This window comes from Bicyclus anynana, chromosome 6 (assembly GCF_947172395.1).
Source record: "Bicyclus anynana chromosome 6, ilBicAnyn1.1, whole genome shotgun sequence".
Lineage (NCBI taxonomy): Eukaryota > Metazoa > Arthropoda > Insecta > Lepidoptera > Nymphalidae > Bicyclus > Bicyclus anynana.
Genome location: NC_069088.1, coordinates 16548782 through 16574800, shown reverse-complemented (window position 1 = coordinate 16574800; position 26019 = coordinate 16548782). Strand labels below are relative to the sequence as shown.

The 26019-nt window shown below is 35.6% G+C and overlaps 1 protein-coding gene across 2 annotated transcripts; it reads left to right on the top strand.

The window, feature by feature from the left end:
* Positions 1-351: 351 nt before the first annotated feature.
* LOC112044320 (phospholipase D2) lies at positions 352-24356 on the top strand. 2 transcript variants are annotated; one of them, XM_052882067.1, is made up of 21 exons: positions 352-586; positions 2633-2839; positions 6661-6817; positions 8584-8856; positions 9009-9129; positions 9516-9667; positions 10630-10761; positions 11571-11719; positions 12197-12432; positions 12778-12882; positions 13106-13245; positions 14311-14475; positions 15252-15574; positions 15931-16113; positions 16602-16734; positions 17229-17337; positions 17664-17834; positions 18454-18620; positions 19381-19621; positions 20283-20498; positions 21369-24356. In XM_052882067.1, exons 2-21 carry the CDS (start codon positions 2665-2667, stop codon positions 21597-21599), a joined length of 3579 nt encoding a protein of 1192 aa, XP_052738027.1. In that variant the 5' UTR covers positions 352-586; positions 2633-2664; the 3' UTR covers positions 21600-24356. The 2 variants fall into 2 exon arrangements, with proteins under 2 accessions (XP_052738027.1, XP_052738026.1); XM_052882066.1 differs by lacking the exon at positions 352-586 and adding an exon at positions 764-932.
* The last annotated feature ends 1663 nt before the right edge of the window (positions 24357-26019 follow it).

Sequence of the window (26019 nt, the reverse complement as noted above, 5' to 3'; positions counted from 1 at the left end):
TTTTGTGAAAATCTGGACATGTATTGATTCTGTTGAAAAAAAAATATTAACCTCTAAGTCCTGTAAAGAATAAATATTGAACTATCGTTTATTAACCTGTTTATTACCTTACATTTTATATTTAAAAAGTCTGTTTCAACTGCTCATAAAGATTTAGAATGCGGCTGTTGTCATCAGAATCATCCCACCCTAATTCTCTGTTTGTTTCGTAGTATTAATATGACATTTTACTAAATCAAACAAACTGAATTTTTGTTACCAACTACTGATGGATGTACTCGTAGGTTGGGAAACCCTGCACGGGTTCATCTGACGTCATTGATACCGAGCAAATTACGTCATACGTCAGTAACGTCAACGTCATTCAATTCAAGAATGGTTAAAAAAGTTAACAACTGGGCCTGGCCTCTAACTCGACTCAGTTTTTACGCGAAGAAACCTTGAACAAACAAGTAATTGATCGAGTGAATCAGATAATAAGTACTCCAACCTCATACCTCCATTAATAGTCATAGTTTCACTCAGTAATGATAGAAATACTGCGAGCGGAACATCGATGATCTCGTATCAAAACTATTGAAGTTTTGTAAGTACTTTTTCCTATTATTTTTACTGTTTTCCGTTTCATAGCCTCGGTAGTAGCCTTCAGCGGAGCGTGTAAATTCGTCTCCAAAAAACAGTTGTCGCCTAGTCGGTTTTCGCGCAAACCGTTGAGAACGGTCGTCTACCAACAACTGAAATCGACAAATCGCATCAACTTATCTTATCAACGTAGATTATGTACACAAGTGTTAAATACATACTGTGTAATGGGCAGAACATTACATATCAGCATCCAAGCGGGTGTCGTGACGTGCGACCATATTTTATTGAAGAGAACAACATGGAACGCAATGATTTGACGCTTAGTCTTCACAATCTTATAAAACGAGGTAGTGTGTGTGTGTGTGTGTGTGTGAAGTGTTTGTTTATTGTTGTGTTACTAGCTTGGATACACAATGGATTTCAACATAATAAGACCTAGAGCCAGGTTTGATGGTGGTATTAATTTAAAAAAGGTTTATTTAGGTACTGAGCACAAATTAGAAAAAATAATAGTTACATCAGTAACATAAAGTTTATTATAAATTATTACCTACTGTTAACTATACAACTGATTGCGAGTCATTTAATATTTTGTTAAATAATTTTTAGATTAAAATTGTTTTGTAGCTGCGGTTGTAAATACCAATTAAAAATATTACAGATAGTGTAACAATTAAATGATAAATAAAAACATAATGCCGGCACTCAAATCAACTGACTAATAGTCTCTCTCACTGCACTGCAGTCAGTTGATTTGGGGCCCTCATTAGGTTTTTATTACTTATAAACTTTCCATTAACTTAACTACTAGAACTTTAATAAAATAAATTGTACCCAATGATTATTTTTACTATACATGGTTACGTGCCTACAAAATCACCGCACAAAGTGATCTGAATTGCACACATGCACAATTTTGTCTTTAATTCCATTATAATGTATATATAGTTCTTACACTTCCTGAAGTAACAACTCGATATTATAGACAATATTTAGTTATTATTTGTTTAAATAATGTTCATTGTAATTTTAATTCATAAGCGACTAAATGAAATTAAGACCCAATTGTACACATTTGTCTACCGCAGTTTTGTTGTGCTTGTGCCCTATCCCTAGTATAAAATATCATTGACTGTACCACTGTCTGTAGGTCCACCATCTGGGGCTAGCTTATCATTGTGTTTTGGAACACATTGTATATTGTTCAATTGGGGCAAATCAGTATCTATTACTAGTCTCGAGTAAAAAAAAAATGTTAGTTAGCATTTTGAAAATATAATATGATATTATGTTCAAGTATTCATTGTTTCACATGAGTATAAAATCACTGTGTTGTTGAGTGGACAGATAACAGTTATTGTTATTTTTGTATTAATATTGTAACAGGAAAGCCCCTTTTAGTATTACTTAGATAACTGGTTGTATTGGTTTGCCTAAACAACTTGTTTAACATTTAAATTTAAAACATTTTGACATACATCTGCACATAGAGGGGAAGGAAAGTGCACTTCATGTTTATATGCCATTCTATTCCTGTTTATGAAAAGCTTAAAAAATCTCTAAAAGAACAAATAAATGATATTTATATTTTGAACAACTGATAAATCATGTTTATCATTAAACTTTATAATATTACTAGCTTAGCTTACAGTTATGCATTATCAACAGCCACATTGCAATGGGTAGTGACCCTGCTTTTTGTGTCCTCAGCTGTGAGTTTGGTTCCCAAAACTGGAAAATATGTATATAAAAGTATTTTCATCAGGTATTTTGATACTTTAGGGCTAGATAGGGATATGTGTATTACTCAAATAAATCTAATGATTTATTTATAGCTTCTCTTGCTGTGACGAGGCTGGCAAGTCCCCTTTATATTTCAGTATAAACCCATTTTTTAACAACAAAAATATATGTTTTTCGTGGTTTTATCAAACCACCATTATGGGAAGGACACACTCTATATTGCAGTTGTTACAAAGTAAAAAAAAAGTATCTAAATACATATTAGTCTGATACAGTTTTATAATTAATAAAAGTTAACTTTCAGATGAGGAACTCTACGGCTACACAAACTACGGTATGGAGACACCAACCCCAACAACTACTCCAGGGGACTGTTTTCAAAATGTGTTTCAGCACATGGACTCTCTATCATCACCATGTGCTGACTCTGACTTTGACGAGAGTCTTGCAGTGCCGGAGTCCCTCTCAGTGATTGATTTGGAGAAACACAAAGAAGAAACAGATGCAAGTGGTATGCTTTATTCTATTACTCTGACACTATACTTATTACTATTATTGTCTTCATCATCAACAGTCAAAATTAGTTACTGCATATTTTATGTTTGTAACTAATTTTGAATATCTTCTATATCTTGTAGATTGATAGAGAATTTTTAGATGGAAAGAATTATCTTGTTTATACAGGAAATCAATACCTTCACTTCATATTGTTGTCCAAGGAGTGGTGGCATGGCTTTACATAAACAGCAGTTTGCTATTGTGGACTCTATGAACTAGATTTTCCCTCATATACTTGTTGGATAGTCTTGATAGCCCTGTGGATACAACCTTTGACTTCGATTTGTAGTGTGTCTGTTCAAATCCGATCAGTGCATGCACCTCCAGCTATTCAGTTATTTGCATTTTAAGAAATTAAATATCAAGTGTCTCAAACATTGAAGAAAAAACTTTCATAAGGAAACCTGCTTACCTGAGAATTTTCGTAATTGTATGTTTGAAGTCTGCCAAACTGCATCGGGCCAGTGTGGTGGACTGTTAGCATGACCTCTCACATTCTGAGAGTAGACTGGTGCTCAACAGTGAGCTGACCATGGCTTGTTGATGATACAAGTTGCCGATTGATACCTCAGCAATTTCTTGGCTGGATACCTCATGGACACATTATAAAATATACAGGTTGCATTTATGCCACAAGGCTGGGCTATAGCAGGGAAAGCATGTTTCCCATGATGAATCCAAAACTGTTGTTAACTAAAAATACTATTTACTATATGTATGTTCTCATTTGGAATTGTATAACATTTAAATTGCAATCAAACAAAATAATTAAATAATAATAAATATTATCATAACAATCAGTGCCATTGGTCGTCAAAAATGGACAATAGACCAAATATCATATTTAACTTTCACAAGTCCATGAAATGTCGACTGTAGATGCGTCACTTGTTTTATCAGATTACAATAGATATTATCGCAAAACAATATAATTGTATCTGTTAAACAAAGTATATGACTCAGTTAATTTAATTAATCCATGTTTTTTTATGATCTTGATAGAGACCATTAAAAACTAAAAATAAAAGCAATTCTCAATTAGTTACTTGCGGTGTTCCTCAGGGCTCGATTTTAGGACCATTACTTTTCCTTATATATGTTAATAACATAATAAATCTTAACCTATCAGGACAGCTAACCCTCTATGCAGACGATACGTGCCTATTTTACTTTGCACACTCTATTCATGAAGCAATTGCACAAGCTCAAAGTGATTTAGACAAATTAAGTCAATTTTTCTTGTATAATCTTTTAACAATCAACACTACTAAAACATCTTACATGATATTCAAAGCTAAAAATAAAAAAATTCTAGATTTTAACCCACTTACAATCAACAACATTAAAATTCAAAGATCTCATGCAGAAAAATATTTAGGCCTAATAATAGATGACAAGTTGATTTGGGACTCTCATATTGATCAACAAATTTCAAAATTAACATCACTAACAGGTGTCTTACGAAGAATATCGAATTGCATTCCGTACAAAGTAAGAAACACTATCTACAACGCTCTAGCAAAGCCACATTTGGAATACTTAATAGAAATTTGGGGAACTGCTGCACAGACACATCTTAACAAATTACAACGCACACAAAACAAATTAATCAAGACACTATTTCATTACAATTTTTACACACCAACAAAAGATCTTTACACTAAAACAAAACTGTTCAATATCACGCAACTATACACATACAATACCTGTCTCATAATTAAAAAAATCATGACCAACACACTACATTCTACTATAACATTTAAGCATAGGACTAACAAACTCAATCTCAGGAATAAATATAAAATCAATATTTGGCGACCACGGACAAAAACCTATGGAAATAAAAACATATTATGCGAGGGTGCTCAGTTATATAACAATCTGCCAAACTCCATTAAGGAGTTAAATAACATAAAAGCATTCAAGAAATCGATTAAATCCTACATCCTCACAAACTTGGACAAAATATTGAAAAAACAATGTAATTAAAATTTTGTTACAATAATGCATGCTGTCTGCAAAAATGACGATATGTTAACTCTAAGTTAAGTGAACAGTACGTTCTTTTTTGGAGAAATAAATATCTTTAAACCGAAAAACTGGCCAATAAGGCCATATGGCATGTCACACAAATTTTAATGAACCTCTAATTAAACAAAGGGAAATAATGAAACTCAACTTTACTCTTCTCACTTTACTTACACTTACACTTACACTTTATGATTATCATACCCTACATGGTATGATAATCATAAAGTGAGGATGATTTTTTTTCCCGTTTATTTCATTTGTAAAAATTTGTATGTGCACTACTAAAATAATACTTAAAATAATGTAATTCGGGATTTTCAAAGGGGTTGAAATTTTATTTTTAATATAAATCGTTCATGTTTTGAGTTAGTCTTGTAAAATGATTAGTGGACTATTTGTTATAAAACAAACGGAAAGTGAAATGGGACTTCAGAATCAGAATCATTTATTTGCAAGAAACATACTATCCTACTAATAATATAAACGCGAAAGTTTGAATGGATGTTTGTATGGATGTTTGAATGTTTCTTACTCTTTCACGCCTCGTCTACTGAACCGAATTAGCTGAAGTTTGGTATTGAGATATATTATAGCATGGATTAACACGTAGGCTACTTTTTATTCCGGAAAAATCCATGGTTCCCGAGGGATTTGTGTAAAACGAAGTCGCGGGCGTCCGCTAGTTTAGTTATACAAAGATGTTCATATGTATTAGGTAACAATGTTTCACCATTAATAGGTATACAAATGTTTAATTAATAAAATTAAAATTATAATAATTACAATTAATTGACGTTAAGTTTAAAAGAAATATAATTACAACATCAATCAAAGTTAACATTGATTTCCACGCAAACGTCCGCGCGAGCGTCCGCTTAAACGTTTGTTAAAATGATTATAATGAAAAATAAATAATACTCTTAACTTCTAAGGAATGGATAGATGGACATGTAAAGAGATAAAGATTATTTAAACCAAACCAAATCTATTTTCGCCTTTGTTATCTTTTGATTGATTCGCTAAAAGAACATGCTAAGTAATATGAAATCATATATGTTTTATGTTACTTAAGTTAACCCGTCTGTATCTAATGACTCTATAATTAACCATGTAGGTCGGAAACTGAGCTGTCAATCTTGTCCAATATCAAAATGACAATTACATATCTAAATACCTCATAGATTAATAGGTAATCACCAGTTTACCTTAATTACACAAATAGAGATTATTTATTTCTAATTAGTGTAATTAACTAATTACACACATATTAAAATTGTTTTTATACTTTTTATCATATTTTGCATGACTTATTTTTAACTGTGTAGATATTTCTTCACTAAGCTTTAATAAAATTTGACAAAACAATTTGAAAAAACAAACAAAAATAATATTTAATTTCCTTTAAATGCACACAACTGAAAAGTTGGAGGTGCGTGCCCCGGACCGAATTCGAACCCACACCCTCCGGAATCGGAGGCAGAGGTCATATCCACTGGGCTGTCACGGCTCTTAACAGCTTCATTTCCCTACAAATATTGTGGTACATTATCCAGGTCTTACACTCAGAATTTCTTATTCCCTAGTACCACTAGCTGTCAAAATTAAGAATTTTCGTAAATAAAAAAGGCTTAACAAGATGAAGCTACTCACGGAAAATTTGCTTAATAGTTATCAAATGTTTCACGGACTATTACTAATTACTACTACAGTACTGTTTAATATCATGGAAATATTTGTTTTCAGCCCCACAAGCTACCTCAGTGCCATACAGTATTATACACGCGCCGCCTATCAAATTCAATTCGGTGCACAGGAAAGTGTTCATTCCGGGTGTTGAAATAAAGGTCAGATTCGAGGAGAACGAGAGAAGCGTTACTACACATTTACTCAATCCTAATTTGTAAGTTAACATTGTGATTTATGTTTGAAGAGACACAATACACTTTTTTATCATTGATCTCCTATTAAAAAGTGGATGCACAATCAGCGACCATAAAACGTTTAAACTCAATGAGTGCCAAACACAACTACTTGGCACTCAATTCAAATAGTCATGTTTGCAAATTCAACCTTAAACTCAATCCTTAATATGCTCTGAATTTGGGATTTTATTGAATATTGGACTATATTTGAAAGCCTTTAGGTATAATTTTCTTTGCCAATAATTCTAAAACTGTCAGAGCAAAATTGGCCGGTTTTAAAGTGAAATTTTCTACATGATTGTGCGTCCTTTTATTATAAGCTTATAAGAGGTCAATGTTTTTTATATATAAATATAAATATAGCTTTTCGTGCACCTACATTTTGTCATCTGTATACACCACATGCTTAAAAAAGTATAAGTACAATTTTTTTCTGGGTCTCTAGATTTACTAAATTCATATACGAGTAATTCTATGCAGTATGGTAACCGCCTTAAGTATTCTAAATTGCCAAATGAGTCTTTCCCGAATTGAAACTTAAAACCCTGTATAAAGCGCCAGTGTTAACAACTAGTAGATAAGTCATAACGTCCCGTTTGTACTAACATAAACAAACTGTAGCTCGTACCAGTAGTCAAGTACTTCCTGTAGTGGAAAATGATACCTTCCGCGTGGAATGCATTACTCATCTGATAGCAATCTCTAGATAGTCCTATTGGCAACTTGCCGCCAATGGATTCGCTCTATTAGCTGCTAAGTAATCGAATGTTTTAATCAAATGTACAAAAGTATACAATAATAAAGGTCTAATGAGTTATACGCAATCTAAAAGCGGTCCACTGACTCTTGTGATATTCTATATCGACGATATGTTATTCCATTTCCATTGTAGTGCCATTTGTGATTACCGAATCCAGTATTAGTATTCAGAGTCACAGCGGGCTATAGAACGAGCTATGCTCGTAGTGTGTTTGTATGATCGAATCAATAATGAGGAGATCCGTAGAAGAACCAAAGTCACTGACATAGCTACTATTCAACTAGCTGCGAAGCGAAGTAGCGATGGGCGAGGCAATAGTTCGTAAAGCTGCGATGGACGTTGGGGTCCCTAGGTACTGGAATGGCGACCCCGCACTAGAAAGCGCAGTGTTGGTCGACCCCTCACCAGGTAGACTGACGATATCACAGGGATTCGCTGGATGCAAACGGCTCAAGATCGTGATGTTTGGAAGTACCTACAAGAGGCCTATGTCTTGCAATGGACGTCCATCGGCTAATATGATGATGATGATGATGAATCCAGTATAGGTAACGATTCTTTAGCAAAATATCGTTAGCCACGTACCAATTCGATATACGGTAATTATATATCGTTCGAACGTTTATAAATCGTTCATTTGACGTTATCCTTCGCCGCACATATACAGCGTAGATGCGTCGACAATGCAACGCCATGCTTACACGATGTACGAATAACAAATACGATAATAATCACTGAGTTAGTATGAAATTATTTATTTATTATCAGCGGCGTACGCATTAACTTTGAATTAACCAGTACAGTTTTTGTCTCTACCACGCGATGGCCACGGCACCTGTACAGTGAATCGGTAAAATGCTAAGATATTCGTCTCTCTTGCTTATTATAACGAAAAATTGACAAAGAATTAACGAACCTTTGCAACTTTAATACAAATGTGTATTACCTATATCTCTAATTTGTTATATTTTTTGAAAATTTTAGATACACAATAAGTCTTGAACATGGCGACTTCACGTGGAAGATCAAAAAGCGTTACAAACACATCCTGTATCTACACCAACAACTGTCCTTATACAGGGCGTCCCTAAAAATACCATTCCCAACCAAAACGCACAAGTCGAGACGAGCCAGTTTTAAAAATACGTACGAAAGTGAGGAAAAAGCAGAAAGAGTGGCGCTTGAAGCCGTGGCGAGGAAGAACTCGAATAAACGTCGTGAAGCAAGACCTCGGAAAAGAAAAGGTGCATTGCCTAGGTAGGTGCACTAATTGTAAGATTTTTAAATTTTACTTCCCTTAAACTTGTCCTTTGTCAAAAAGTTACTTCAACTTTTCCATATAAATTAAACGTTATTACGCACGTAGTTAGGTCTAATTTATAATGTATGTATGTATGTATGTTTTGCAGGTTTCCTAAGAAACCAGAGGTAATGGTGACATACGAAGGGATACAGTTACGGATGAAGCAACTCGAGGAATATTTGTTTAATCTACTCAATATCTCTATTTATAGAAATCATCATGAAACAGTGAGTTATCTGATCCTATATTATTCCATTAATGCTTTAATTTTGCTAGGGTTATGAATATATCAAGTTTCAATAAATTTCATAGTGTCCATACATTTTAACAACATATTTAATATTTTGTATCTAGAAAATTCATTATATTTATAATAATTATAATTAAAAAAAAAGGTAACATCATACGTCAAATAAATAAATTTTGAGTTTGAAGTCCACGATGAGAATTGCGGTTAAAAGTTAACTTTATAAAACTCTGTTACTGTCTTAACTTCTTGTATAAATACGGACTTTTTCTCCTTCTCAGGAGGAGAATCAGGTGACAGCTTATATTAATTGATTGCTTGTCTCGATGACAAAATGATTCTTTAAGTTTTAAATGCTATTTTTAGGTGAAATTCCTGGAAGCGTCTCATCTGTCCTTTATCTCGGATCTGGGCCCAAAAGGCAAAGAGGGGATGGTTCAGAAACGCACCGGCTCAACCCGCCCCGGGCAGGCGGGGTGCAACTGCTTCGGTCTACTCGGAAATATGGTGTGTGTCAGGTCAGACAAATGAATATGGTATAGATTGACATTACTCCGTTGGTTTGAAATGACCTTAGTCATTGAAAGTTATACTAATCCTGATTCCTAACTTATCTAGCATCAATGATATTAGTCTGGAATGTTGATGGCATTTGTGAGAAAACTATTGAGCTTCAGGATTTGATATTATCGGCTGATTGTCAATGTTCAATAGCGTGTTATGATCAGGTTTTGTGTCTGCATCAACAGAATAAATATTTCTGCATTCTGTAAAGAAATCCTCAGTTGCAGCTTTGATTAAAGTGATGTTACAACCCCAAGTTGTTAGTACCACAAATATCACCGTGTAAATATGCTCTACGACTCGCACTCTATTGAGAAGAATAAATTCACATTTTTGCATGTGTCGGAAAAAACGGGTTGACATCAGATGCGGATTTAAATAGCTAAACACAATTATTGAATGGAAACCTATCAGGTCTGACATGTCGCACTATGAATGTTACCAATAAACCCTTGAGTGGCAGAGAATGACCTTGAGTGAAATCCCGGACTTGTGACCATTGAATGTAGGGTTAAAGTCGTCTTTCAAAACGAATTAACACTCTCCTTCTCCACTCAAGCCATTCTCCCCGCCTAACCCAAAATAATTTACGAAGGATTATCCAACAAAAGGTGTGGACGGATCAAACGTCACGACAAGAACGAGCTAGTCGCCTATATATATAGCCAGCACTCGGTGCCCCACTATTCCCCTCCTAACTCACGGAACACTTCGTACTATCTCGGCTCGTGATAACATAAGCCGACCCATCTAATGAATCATTTGCGTCGACACAAGCAATACTTTTACTCAAATATCTTGCGTTTCTTTCGACGCAACAACTAATTTGATCTGAAAGTTGCTAATACAAGTCTTCCACCGAATTGTTGATTATGCTCTAGAGATCATTTTAAGAACATTTTGATTTTCGTTGCAGGTGTAACTATTTCTGCACCGGGCTAGTGTGTGCAAAGTGGCAGGAGCGATGGTTCTTTATCAAGGACACGTTTTTCGGCTACATCCGACCGAGTGACGGCATCATCAAAGGTGTTATGCTGTTTGATCAGGGGTAAATCAAGTTCTTTTATGTTTTGCTGATTTATTCTAATTATAAAAGAGACATTTTTTGAAGTATTTGATATTTAAGTTCTCAAAATAGTTAACTTAGTTTTTAACTTTTTCCTCAAGAGACGAATATCTTAGCATATATAATGTATCATCTATGATCTTAGCATTCCATACATTCACCGTGCAGGTGCCGGGTCCATCGCGTGGTAGAGAGAAAAACACCAAGCAAAGTCCAGGACTTGTGACTACTGGATGGTAGGGTTAAGGAATTCCTTGACGATCGATCAACACTCCCCTTCTCTGCTTGTGTTGTTCTCCCTACCTATCCAAATTTGGTAAGATACTATTAGAGCAGCTTTGGATACTCGTTCCAATATAGAACTAGCTGCACTTCTAGAGAGGCCAAAGTCTTTAAGCAAGTTATAGAGAGATTTTGCTGGTAATCCTCTCGCACCTACTTCTACGGCGTACAGACTAACTACATAGCCATTTTTAGTTAGTTCATAATATTTATTCACTTTTAAACTGTGGTCCTTCGGAATGTTATTAGTTATTTAATTTGTGTGCACGAAATTGTTATTTAGTTTCAATTTTGTTTTTTTTTTTTAATTTCATGCAGCCTGAATTGAAATCGTGAGTAAATCATAATAAATTTAGTTAATAAAATATTTAATGTAAGCGGGAAAAATTGTTCACTGAAGTCAGATGACAGGTGATATTTGAAAAACTACTTGCTAATATTTTCGGATTTACAAGGACTCCTTATGCAAAAAATTACGTAGTGATGATATTAAAGTTTTTTTTCTACAGGTTTGAAGTATCAAGCGGCATGTATTCAACGGGTCTCAGTAACGGACTGCAAATACTAAACAACAGCAGACAAATGGTCATCAAATGCTGGACCAAGAGGAAAAGCAAGGAGTGGATGCAATATTTGAAAACTGTTGCTAACCAATCTGGTATGGCAACTTTTACCAAAACTCTTTTTACTCTAAAAGAACGCACAATCATGTAGAAAATTTCACTTAAAAACTGGCCAATTATGCTTTTTTTGTTCGTAAACAGTGCCCATCGATTATGGCTTCAGTATAGTTATCTTCTTCTTCTAAATATATAAAAGCGAGATATCACTCATCACGGAATCTTGTGTACAAAGTCTGCTTGTTGCACAAAGTTGAAATTTAGCAGGAAGCTTCCTTATCTCGAAATCCACTTGTTGTACAAATTTGAAATTTAGCAGGAAGCTTCCTTATCTCGAAATCCGCTTGTTGAAATTTAGCAGAAAGGTTGCTTATATCGAATCCCGCTTGTTGTACAAAGTTGTTTAGCAGGAAGGTTGCTTACATTTAGTAGTCATCCGTACGTAAGTAGGAACGTTATTTTGCGAGAGGGCCAGAATAAGTGTGTCTGTACAATGGATTTCTTACTCCCTACAGCGCGAGAATTCACCCAGCCAAACGTGCACCAGTCGTTCGCGCCGCCGCGGGCTGGTACTCCAGTCGGTGCGCTGGTAGACGGCTCCGCGTACCTCTCCGCTGTGGCCGATGCGATGGAGCTGGCCCGGGAGGAGATCTTCATAGCCGACTGGTGGCTCAGCCCAGAAATATACATGAAGAGGCCCGCCTTGAATGGAGATTATTGGAGATTGGACACCATTTTGAAACGGAAGGCGGTGAGATGATCGTTTTTTTACCTAAAAAACCGGACAATTTTTTGCAATTCGGGCTCGCCCACCAAGGGTTCCGTACCGTGCTTATAGTTATTTTACTGATCGCAGAAAAACCCAGAAGAAAAAAAAAATTTTGTATAGTAAGGCATTTTCTATCTACGACAATGGTGTGACTTCTGTTTCTTTCATTAAATTTTAAATTAATTATAAAACAAGAGCAAAGCTGACCACATTCCTGAGATAAAAATATACAGACAGACAGGTAAACAAACGGACAACAATAATCCTATTAGAGTCCTGTTTTTCCTTTGGAAGTGTGGAACCCTAAAAACCAACGTATTTTTCCAGGCGCAAGGCGTGAAGGTGTCCATAATGCTGTACAAGGAGGTGGAGATGGCACTCGGTATCAACAGTTTCTACAGTAAAAGTAGATTAGCTAGTGAAAACATTAAGGTACTACATTTTATACAACAAATACATGATATCTTACAGCCACAAGCTAAATTAAAATCATATATCTTCCTGCTTGATATCCTCGGTCCACATAGTGGGGGGTCGACCAACACTGCCCTTTCCGGTGCTGGGTCTTCATTCCAGCACCTTGGGACTCCTTGGTGTTTATTGTTGTATTCCTTGTTTCGATTTACTAATAATGTTTGGTACTGTTTCTGCTCAGGTATTCAGACATCCGGATCACGCGAAAGTGGGCGTGTTCTTCTGGGCGCATCACGAGAAGATAGTCGTGGTGGATCAGACTGTCGCGTTTGTGGGCGGCATCGACCTGTGCTATGGCCGCTGGGACGATCACAGGCACAGGTAACTGGGATATACACATATATATATCACGTGACCATTGGGGTATACATCACGTGACCATACGTGCCTATTTCAGGCAGTCTGTGCAGGTGTCCCCAGCGAGGCCGATATAGCCCAACAAACAGACCAAACGATAATTACCCGACTGCAAGAAGGGTTGTTTTTCGCGCGTATCTTGTATGTATGTATTTTTATAACCTTATATCTTCCAAACCACTGAACGGATTTACGTTATGAAGATATTGTTAGATTCATCTTAATAGCCCAAGTGTACTTAGATAGTGAAGTTGAAAAAAACTTACACAACGCAACGCAGACGCTATACATAGACTCGAGGTAAAAAAAAATACGAATACTGCGATATGGGTGTCAAATTCAAGGGCTCGTCAAGAGGATTTCATAATGGTATATCATGGCCATTTTAAAAAACTTACAATAAGAAAAACGTTATTTATTAATCGCTAAACAAAACACGCGTAGATGACTAGTGCGAGTAGGTTAGGCAGATCTGTGTTAAGTGTATTTTGCCCGCTCGACATGTGTCTGCCTGGAAGTAATGCAGAATTCATACAGCTACTAAACTATTTTGTGATTTGTGCTTAGATTTATTTTGTGTTATTCTATTGTGATTATTATGTCCCACTCTGGTAAAATAAATGGTCACGTTAGATATACACACACTTAGATACATCAATGTGTCCTTGGGCCCCAGACAGAATAACTTATTCATGCTCAAACTTTGTCTACGTATGGGATATTCATGGCGAGATGGGCAAAAATAATTATGAATGTAGGTAACGAATATGCCCCCTGAATATTGATCCACAAACCACTTGGTTTTACATACCTTTCTTTATTCTTCAAAAATTGGATCATTGGTAAGATTTATTTTTATTTTATCAATTAAACCAGCAATCAACCACATAAAATTGAAAAAAAAATAGCTTTTGCAATTTAGGATCCCAACATCTATAAGATCTTGCCCTTTCCTCAGCTATGCGACTTGCACACAAATTTCTATACATAAATATTCCTGAGAACTGATTCTTTGTGTTATTTCCACAGACTGACGGACCTCGGCAACATAGCGCAACCGAAGACGTCTATAAAATCGAAGAAGATCACCTCCAGCTCGCCCGGCGCCGGCCTGTACCTGCCACAGACCAACGGCATAGAGGCGGCACTCGAGTTAGCCAAATCATCCAGAGACGTTGTTATAGGACTTAATATGTAAGTTTTACTTTTTTTTCCGATTCTATTAAAATGCTTTTTTCTCTACGAAACCTTTTTTTTCTTATTCATACGTTTATCAATATTATCAATACCAAAGGCCGCGTCCGTTATCTTTTCACAACTAAACAGCTGAATCGATTTTGAGAAATAGAATAAATTTTGTCCAGTAAATAGATATACTTGGAGCAAAACATAATGTACACACGATTTCTGCAGAATTTGGAATTTGGAAAAAACTGAATTTCACGCTATAAACGTAATTTTTAAACAACTTCCAGAAGGCAGCTCTTTTTCGTTTTTTGTTTTGAATAGTTTTTAACAAAACCATTTTTAAATATTGGATAGAAGCAGGCGTTACTTTGCGGAAGTTCATCATGATTATATAATGATTTATTTATTTAGATGTCGACTCTACAACGTGTAATTGCAAAGTGACTTTGCAATTGCACGTTGTAGAGTCGACATCTCCTGAGGATGCTCCGGTTTCGGGGTGAAACGTACGTAGAGAGTATTTTGTCGGACCTGGGTGACGTTGTCGCATGGGTTCGTCGACTTTTCGCGGATGATAGCAAAATAAATAAATCATTATATAAAACCATTTTTGGAAATACAGTAACCCTTACGATATAACCTAATTTGAGAGTCATGTTACCATTGTGAAAGCAATTGTGAATTTTTTCCTTAAAACTGTTTTGATTGTTCAGCATAAGCATTAAGCAACCTTTAAATTAATAGGCTACTATACCCTGAATCAAAATAAATAAAAATTCCAGACCAATAGAAGAAGACTTACAAGTGACCAATGAAGCAGAATCAAAAGAAGTAGAAGACATTCCAAAACCTGAATCTCTAGTATTAGAACCCGAAGACCAACTGTTGCAACAACTTGGCACACCAACTGAGACCAAAGTTGACGGTTTTGAACAGAAACGTAATGTTATAGACAAAATAACTGTTAGAGGGAAAGAGTTCATAAGCATCATCTACCCACCGTACGAAGAAGAACTGAATGAACAGAAATTTGACGATTCTGAAAGGAAAAAGGCGGAAAAGTACGCGAGGTCTAACGATGAAGTGTTACTAACCGACGCTTTAGGTAAACTATCTAACTATAATATTAACAATTTAAAATTAAACTTAGCTTTTTAGGATACTGAAGTGACTAGAACATGTTTAACAGATGCTCTAGAATCTAAATATTTTTATTTAATAGATGTACCAACTAAAAATGGCTATGTGGTTAGTTTGTATGTTGTATAAGTAGGTGTAAGGGTAGGAGCGGTGAAGGGGAAAGTTAATCGATTTTGAAGGAGTTCTTTAACACTACACCCTTTAGTCACAAGATATGATGGACCCGGCACCCGCACGGTGAATCCATGGAATCTGGAATGCTAAGAAATTCGTCTGATTTACCTTTGAAATGATGAATGAGATTGATGTAATACGTTCCAGGTATCAAACATAGGTCGATCACCGAACCTGCCCCCCTAGCGCAAGTGGTCGAAGGCAGAGTGATCACTGAAACCACCAAAAAGGCTTTGGAAGATGTTGAAGGGAACTCCAAACTGTGGATAGGAAAGGACTATGTTAACTTTATTGTTAAAGACTTTAATAATTTGGATCTGCCATTTGTAGGTAAGTTTATATTTGCTTTAATTTGTCTATAAGACTAATTTTTGGATTAGGAGAGATAAACAGTTTATTATAATATTACTAATGCTCTTGGCTTCGTAAATGTTTACCCCATTCCCGAGATATGCTTTTCGAAAACCCTAAGTTATTTTCTGACTGATTCTGACCCTAAGAATGTGTAGAAAAACAAACTTTTATAAATCTATAATTTCGGATACTGCAAATATTTTTTTTTATATTTTTATTTTTAGCTACATTATTTAAAAAAAAAATTTAAACATTTTTATCTGGCTTAAAATTAAATCTCAAATGATTATGAACTTTACTGAACATAATTTTTTATTTTTTTGGATAATGTTATATGTATTCGTAAACACTTACTATTGATTCGGTTATCTTATCATTCTGTATTTTTTATGACTTATAGAAATAACCTATTTGTACTGAATACTTATATGAAACTGATCAAAGTTATGTTCATACAATTTCAGACTTAGTGGATAGGAACACAACGCCCAGAATGCCGTGGCACGACGTCGGCGTGGTCGTGCAAGGAGCAGCCGCGCGAGACGTGGCCAGACATTTCATACAGCGGTGGAATGCTATCAAATTGGAAAAAGCCAGGTACATTTGTAGTACCATACTTACATAAATAAAATACAGGCTATTTCAGAACTACACGCTTCTAAACCTAAGAGACTGATTGATTGTTAGTAATCTTAGTAACCGATGAAAAGAAGAAAATGGATATTTCATTGGGACAATCTTCAACCAACTAATAAATTTTTTATAGATTATTATAAAGTGTTTGATAGGGTACCCGTCCGACAATTAGTACCTAAATTACCCTTGACCTCGGCATACGTGGGAAGCTGCTGCTTTGGACAAATTACTTTATGAGTGATAAAAAAATATTGTGATATAGTGTCACGTGTCCACCTGTCATGTGTCCTGTACACAGTGGTGTACCTCAAGGTATCATACTAGGGCCAATTTTATTGATTCTTTACCGAACTGACTTACAGAATGTTTAGCATGCGTCTTCTTTTTTTATTCATTCAAACTGGTTCATTTATCTTCATCGCTATCGGTTTATATTACCTGTATTCGTGTTTCAGACAGAACGTAAACTACCCGTACCTATTACCAAAATCATACACCGACATCAAGCCATTGCAAGACTTGGACAAACTGCTACCCTTCGATATGGTCAATGCCTCGTGTCAGGTATGTCCTTTTATTTTTATAATTCTTCATGTGCTTAAAAATATAATTTACTTTCCTTAATTAAGAGTTGAAAGTTGTTTTGTTCTTTACAATTACTTATTATTTATTATTGACACATATATAAATTCTTACCAAAAAGTCCCATTTGTCACACTATCTTTTGTTTCTTCAACCCCGTCCACTTCGTAGTTCTATTAGCTAAAGCGTCTAGAAAACACTATTTCCTATGTTCTGTGGTTTTGATCGAATATTGTAACCTCAATGACAGTTAATGCCATTCCCACTAATTCAACTATCTGAAAGATATAGAAGTTGTCCGTTATCAGGTCCTTCGCAGCGTGTCGTGCTGGTCGTGCGGCTTCCTGGACCCCGACACGGTGGAGCAGAGCATCCACGAGGCGTACGTGGACACCATCAATCGCGCGCAGCACTACGTCTACATCGAGAACCAGTTCTTCATCACGCTCTCGCGCACCAGCCAGACTGTGAGGAATCAGGTGAGTCACTCTTCCTGGACCCCGACATGGTATTTAGTACAGAAAAACTAAAAAACCATGTGGCGACTTGGAAAGCTTCATGTACTTTTATCGAAAATGGTGCCGATTTAATCTGACAAACGTATTGCGCTATATTCTCTAAATCTCTGTGCCAGTGATAACAAGTTCCCTACTAACCTACTCCGTCTCCCCTGGTAACGTTACCAAAGTACTCGCGCATCGTCTGGAGGCAGGTAGTGGATAGTCTCTTCAAGGTGTTAAGTTGTTTCAACACTGAAACATTTCTATGCTGTCCAATTGACATGCCATATTCGAATGCCCTGCCTGTGATCTGAGAGGTGCGACACATGGGGTAGATGGCCACGTAGACTCCGGCAGCCTAATTGCGCGTATGCTATCAAGCGCAGGCGAGTGGCAGAAATATGCACAAATGCTCCGGAAAATAATGATAAGAAAGGAAGAAAAGGAAAAAGAGGAGAAAAGGAAATGGGCAATACCCTAGAGGCAGTTAGCACGATGTAATGCCATGCAGTTCCGTGCTAACTCTGACGATAATAATAAAAAAATGCTGTCCAATTGAAAACTATGGAATAATTCAAACCATTGTATTATTTTGCAGATCGGAGAAGCACTGTATAACCGTATAATGCGAGCGTACCGCGCCAAGGAGAAGTTCCGAGTGTTTGTTGTGATGCCGCTGCTGCCCGGCTTCGAGGGCGAGGTGGGCGGGCCCTCGGGCACCTCGCTGCACGCCGTCACGCACTGGAACTATCAGAGCATATGCAGGTATGTGTACTGCGCCAGGAGACGCTTCAAAGGTGATGTGGGCGGACTCTCGGGTACCTGACAAAATCATATTTATTACTAAGTCTATCATATCACGCCCATTTGGCATGCAAATGATGTTTATATGACAGTCTCAGACTAAATACATAAGGACTAGTATAGCGCCCAAATTAACGAACAAAATTTTCTGCCATTTTCTAAGGAAAACGAGCTTAGATTTCATACATATCTTATACTAAACTAGCAGTTTTTGTTTGTTTTTTACACTATTTAACCACACAAAAACGTATTTTTACGGAGGTTCTTAACCGACGGACACGATTGTAAAGTATGAAACATCGATTCTACTGAGACAGTGTTTATAATCGCATAAGATCGTTGATCATATACTTTGACAGAAAAATAATGTCTTGCGAGGCAGGTCTTTATTTAATTAGTCTGAGATGACAGTAGACTTCATCATCATCATTATCATATCAGCCGATGGACGTCCACTGCAGGACATAGGCCTTTTGTAGGGACTTCCAAACATCACGATACTGAGCCACCTGCATCCAGCGAATCCCTGCGACTCGCTTGATGTCGTCAGTCCACCTGGTAGGGGTTCGACCAACACTGCGCTTTCTAGTACGGGGTCGCCATTCCCCATTCGCCCATTGCTAGTAGACTTATGTGAGTTAAATGTTGCCTTTCTACGCGCAAAATACATTGTAAATTTAAAATAAGTTTTTTTTTTTAATACGCCATTTTCCCATATCAGGAGTCGTGAAGCAATCATCACCCGTCTGTACGAGGCGGGTGTCCCCGACCCGTCCGAGTACATCACGTTCCACGGCCTGCGCACGCACTCGGTGCTGGACGGCGAGCCGGTCACCGAGCTGGTGTACGTGCACTCCAAGCTGCTGCTGGCCGACGACAGGTTCCTCATCTGCGGCAGCGCCAACATCAATGACAGGAGCATGATCGGGAAGCGGGACTCGGAGATCGCTGTGCTTTTGCAGGTATAAATGACTAGCTTATATTTATTGTCAACTGCCGGAAGCCCATAGACGGTGCGCCAATAAATGGTCTGTAGAATTCTGGAAAAGCCCGCCCGAGGAGGACCGTGTCGAGCATACGAATATAACTGACTTTTGTTAACGTTAGAGTTTAGTTTTGTTTGAACAACTATTTGGCTCCTATACACGAAAGAATATTTTTTATTTTCATTGCACAGACTAAAAAAAGTCGAGTGCTAAGGGACTTGAAGCGTTAACTTAACCTCGATTCTCATTTTTGCCAGTAGGATTGATAGCCACTTAAAAATCTTGTATGGTTGGATGTAACGACTCTACTTTTACTCTCTTACTACTAATCCCTCTTATCTTTTCTTACTTACGCTATCATAACAGAGTACTTCAAATTATATGTGTAGCTTTATCCTGAATAGCTCAAAAATGATTGACTATAAATAAAAGCTATTTACTTGTATTAATTTCGTTAAAGCAGACTTAATATTAAACACAAACAGATGTGATACAGAAGTCATTAAGAACCTTTCTCTAGGCCTGGGACCATTATCGGCGAAATTGAAAATTTTGATTTCCCTGCGATTCATTACTGAAAACGCAGAATTTCTTTATACCTGAATGGACTTTTAATTCTAAAATCCATTTATTACAGGATGAACAGTTCGACGATGGTGTCATAAACGGCAAGCCGTACCCCTGCGGGCGCGTGGCGGGGGGACTGCGCAAGCGACTGTTCCGGGAGCACCTGGGGCTCATGGACGATGACGTCAGCAGACTGGGCGTGGGCCTGGACGACCCCTGCTGCGACAGCTTCTACAGAAACGTGTGGAAGGCCACCTCTACGCGAAACACGGAGATATATGAGGAGGTAAACAACCAGCCAAATTATTTATTTTTTATTGGTCTGTCTCCGTATTTTTGTTAAATTCAAATGAAACTTGGTACGATTTGAGATTAAACGAAGAAGATTACAAAATACTTTATGTCGCGAAAGCCAAATCAGAAGGGAGTGAAATAGGGGTTGAAAGTTTGTATGGAAAGTCCTTCATTTTTAGAGCTATATGCTATACAAAATATAAATAGAAGGGGGCGAAATAGGGTTTGAAAGTGTACATTGATTTCCACGCGGACGAAGTCTCGGGCGTCTGCTAATATTCTATGAGAAAATGTAGTGATTATAATAAAGAAAGAAATGCTTAGATGCTTTGAGGTATGAAGAGAGAATAAATGAAAGTAGACTAACATATGGGATTTATAAGGCGGAGTTGAATGGAAAAGATTAATGGGAATGGAAGAAACAAGAGAAATAGACGAGGATCAAACTTTGTTGAAGGACGAAGGTCTCAGCCTGCTAGGGTTGCCAATATTTTTTCAGAAAAATAGAGTATTTTTCATATTTAAGCTGTAAAAAATATAGCACACTTAAAGAAAAATAGTATTTTATGGAATAACAAAAAATAGACGAAGATTTGTTGTCTATTTGTATTTGTAGTCTATTTATTTTTTCATCTATATTTATTAGCACTTCTAAAATAATAGTATCTTATTATGGTTTTTCGTTCGGTTACGCTATACGCTATTGCTTCAAATTATAGTATTTTTGCGTACTATAAATATCTTCAACAGTATATAGTACGTAGGCCCTATAGTACAATACTATATATTATAGTGCGGTTGGCAGCCCTACAGCCTGCCCGTATAAGAATAAGGCGTAATGATGATCTTGATTTTTTTTCAGGTTTTCAATACGATACCAACGGACGCAGTGCACACATTCGCCGAACTGAAGAAGTATCAAGAGGAGCACAGCCACACTCTGTGGCACACGGACCCGGCGCTGGCCAACAGGAAGATAGACCTCATCCAGGGCTTCGTGGTCGACATGCCGCTGGACTTCCTGTGCAACGAGACACTTACTCCGCGGAACACGTCCATGGAGGGTATGATGCCGACGAGTTTGTGGACGTAGACGCATCTCTTATTGACCATAAACAATAGATAAAACGACAAAGAGAAAATAAAATAATCGGTATAAATATAATTTAAAAAATAGTTGCGCTGGAATATTTTGACTTTGCCACTTGTCGTTATTAACTTATTTACGGCTCACTGCTGAGCTTGAGTCTCCTCTCAGAATGAGAGAATTTAGACCAATAGTCCACCACACTGGCCCAATGAGAATTGGCAGACTTCACACACGCAGAGAATTAAGAAATTCTCTGGTGTGCAGGTTTCCTCACGATGTTTTCCTTCACCGTTTGAGGCACGTGATATTTAATTTCTTAAAAGTGGATGCACAGTCAGCGTACAAAGAACGTCCCCACTTAATGAGTGCCAAACACAACTTCTTGGCACTCAATTCAAGCAGTCGCATTTGCAAATTCTACCTCGTTAAATTCTCCTAAGTTAAAATTGCTCTTAATTTGGGATATTATTGTATTCGTATTATATTTAAAAGTGTTTAGGTATAATTTTCTTTACCAATAATTCTAAAACTGTCATAAGCAAAATTGGCCAGTTTTTAAGTGAAATGTTCTATATGATTGTGCGTCCTTTTATTATATGAGGTCAATAAAAGTTGGTCACTTTCGTGACGATGAAATATTTTCAATTCTGCCGCTATTGGTCAACACTATTTCTCCCATTATGTAATAAAATACATTGTTGACGTACGCGTAAGCGTACAGATTATGATTGGATTTACTCGTATTTTGTCATTTAGATTAGAAATAACCTCTACAAATACGTCCAAAAGCCTACATTCTGACATTTTATAAATGCTACTTTATGGTGCTTTAATTTTTAGATGTTTTTATAAAAAAACTTTTTTTTATTCTATTACACATCGATTTTATTTATTAAATTTTCGATATTTTATCATGTTGTCTACTTAAATTTATAAAGAATGCTTATTATTTATGACAATATTAAATTTATATTAGATTTTATAATATGTTAAATTATGACAATACGTATTCATTACTTATCCTAGCTTTTAATACACATTCCGTTCTTTGTTCTATCTACCTCCGTAATTAAAACTTATTTTAATTTTGATACTTATTTAGTAAATACCAATTATAAGTGTAAAAGTTATTATTATATTCAATATTTTTATGACAGTGTAAAACAATTTGGCCAGAAGACAGTGTTTTTGTAATATAAAATATAAAATAATGAATTAATAAATTATTTTGTAATAAAAATACGAATGATTTAAAATGACATACATAATGTTTACATGGAGAAAATGATTTTCAATAAATAAAACTATTTTATGAGATTATATTGTTAACTTTAATTTACATATTCATAATAATAATTTATGTTGTGTTACATTTTATAGAGATTAAGTAGAAAATAATGTAATTAAGATATAAAATGATGATCAAATAATTATCTTTCAAGGTAATAATATTTAAATACCATTTATTACTTGTATGTTAAACACAATAAAGGTTATACGTTACATCACAACTATGTTACAATATTTCTTATTAAACACTAGCGGAACTCCGCGGTTGCATCGGCGTAGTTCCCAATCTCATGAAAATACAAACAAACAAATCTTACCTCCATATAATATTGATTAGATATGAAAAGTTTGCCATCAGTTTCGTAATAGTAGGGGAGCCTGGGGTGCTAAGTTATTTGTTTTTAAATTTTGTAGATTAGATGATAGAAAGAATAAATGGTTATATACGTTATGAAAAATGCAGACTTTAAAGACAATAGGGATGATGACAGTTTTTTAAATTGTATATAAATTAAGAGTATACTAATAGCAAAGCAATTTTGTAAAAGGAACAGGGTATCTGCGATCATTACTTTCGGAGCTACAGGGATTTAAAGAGTCAGATTTGCGGCGCTGCCGCGGATCCCTGAAAAACGCCCCATACAAAATGGCTCGAAATAATGACGTCATAGGCAATGTAATGATCGTTAGATTTGTATGCGCGTTCAAACAAAATTACTAATATCTTTGTGATTTGTGCGTTTATGCTCATAGTTCATATATTAAAAAATGTCACATTTAATGTAAGGAAGCTAAAACTGTATGAATTTTCATCTAAATACGGTAAAATATTTTTAATAGTTTTTGAAATTTTATAATCTCATTTATTTTGTAAATATCCAGACAATCTTTGCTTTTTATGTATAAATTAGTTAACATTGACCCTATTTACCCGAATGTATCATAAAAATCAATATATTCAAACCTAGTCATCATCCCCATTCTTATTACTTTGGCTTATTGAAATCATCAGAAAACAAGCGATTAATCAGGAGATTATTTCATTCAAAATAAGTAAAAAACTAACCGCTATCGTGGCTCGATAACCGAAATATAAATTTTATTTTGTAACTTTGGAACCTTCCCATTCCATTACGTTACGCTCAAATCGTCGTACTCTCAAAATGGACACCTTTTAGCTATCAACTCACCTACCTTATCTTAATCTGACGTGCTGGTTGAGTATTTCAGAAGTTAGTTTTTTTTGGTTGCCCTAATCGCACCCACTAACTTAAGGGCACTACTTTGTGGAGGTACTGAACAACATGCAAGGTGCCGCGCTCGAGTAACTGCAAAAAATCCCTCTTCGGCTCCCCTACTATAATCTGTGCCCTAGGATAAACGATAATAGACGAATAGTTAGTGAAAAGCACTTTGAAAGGTTTTATAAAATAACATCTGAATTATTTTTCGAAAAGCATCTCAATTTGATGCTTTTAATGTTAATAATAAAATAGTAAATATTGTGTAGGAGAACACACACCAAGCGTTCCATGAATTTTTTTTTTAGTCTTACCACCGTAATATGTAGAAGTAAAGTATGGAGTTCCAACATCACCATCATTTAAACAGACTTCCAAAAAGGAAGAGGTTTATGTTCAGCTGTATGTATATTCTATTTTACTATAACAAAGCCGCTTCGTCGTCTGTCTGTTTACGGCTCAGACCAACTATAGAAGGACATGTATCACACTCATAGTCACAAGCAAAATTGTCTGTCATTTTCTGAAGAAAACGGTCTTAGATTTGGTATATATCTTATACTAAACTAGAAGTTTTGTCCGTTTTTTACACCATTTAACTACACATAAAAGTATTTTTACGGAGCTCTTTAACATCGATTCTGTAGAGACAGCTTTTATAATCGCATTAGATCATTGATCATATACTTTGACAGAAAAGTAACATCTAGCGAGGCAGGTAATATACAATAGTTGGCCTGAGGTTTACGGTGACCAATGATTAATTATTTTGTCTATGCTCCGCCTTTATAAATGTCTATTCCATTTTTTCTGCTAAACTAAAAAGGTATTATTAAGAAGTTACTCAAGTATTATGTAGGAATCCCGCATTTTTTGCAGTATGTTATAAATTATTATAAAATATATATTATTTTTTTTACAAATTATAAATATATATAATAAGTTTCAGAAAATATATTATTGATATACCTAACATACCTACTTAATAAGTCCACATTATACTAAAAATGTGTAATTATAATAATTATAAAAAAATGCTGCTCCTGGAATTTTACTTTATTTTGCATAGTTATTTATAATGTCTCTATTTTTTATAAAACCTTGACTGTTTGTTGTTATCTTATATAGTTTATATTTATCTTATATAGTTAAAAACACCTTCTAAACGTCTATAATATTATTTTGTATTGAATTTGTGTTGTGCTCGTCTTATTCTGTTGTGAGTTTTTAATAATAACAATAAAGTTTATATTTAAATAAGCACTGATGTTTTTTTATTTTTTCTTGTATTTAGAGGATCCTGAGGGTTATTTATATAGGAAGTATAGAAAATCATATCATCATCGACCTGGAAATAGGATTACATTTTACGTAATACTCGTACATTTCTTAAGGCCAGACGAACAAATATTTTATGAATCGAAAACATGAAATGTTTTATGCCCGCTTCTGCACAGCGCCATAACTTATAACAGCGCGTTTCAGTATTATAATGTACTCTGTGACAGCGCGAACCAAATTATCGTTCTGTGGTTACAACAATGCGAACGCTGTGAGTGTGTCAACATTATGGACAACGTTGTAGTATCTTACGCGGATGATAGATGGCGTTAGGAATTATTTTGGTTTCATAGTGGGCGGCATCATAAAATGAAACTAATTATTCATGAACAGAATGTTTTTATTATCAATTAGTAAGCACTTGATACTCAGAGAGGCAGATCACAACATAATACCGACATGTCTCATTAAATAGTTTATCATGCCAGTTACTAGATGGCGTTACGAGTATTATACAGGTCTGGTAAAAACTGACTTAAAAATTGCTCTTTTCTTTTAAATGGATTAGAATCCATACTTCCATCCGTTCATTCTTAATAATTTAATGCGAA

What these genes read in the sequence shown, in the direction of transcription:
- LOC112044320 (XM_052882066.1), top strand. Translation starts at nt 779, where the DNA reads ATGTACACAAGTGTTAAATACATACTGTGTAATGGGCAGAACATTACA. An exon ending in TGGGACGATCACAGGCACAG is followed by an intron (nt 13,246 to 14,310) that starts GTAACTGGGATA and finishes TTATTTCCACAG; the next exon opens with ACTGACGGACCTCGGCAACA. An exon ending in AACTATCAGAGCATATGCAG is followed by an intron (nt 18,621 to 19,380) that starts GTATGTGTACTG and finishes TTCCCATATCAG; the next exon opens with GAGTCGTGAAGCAATCATCA.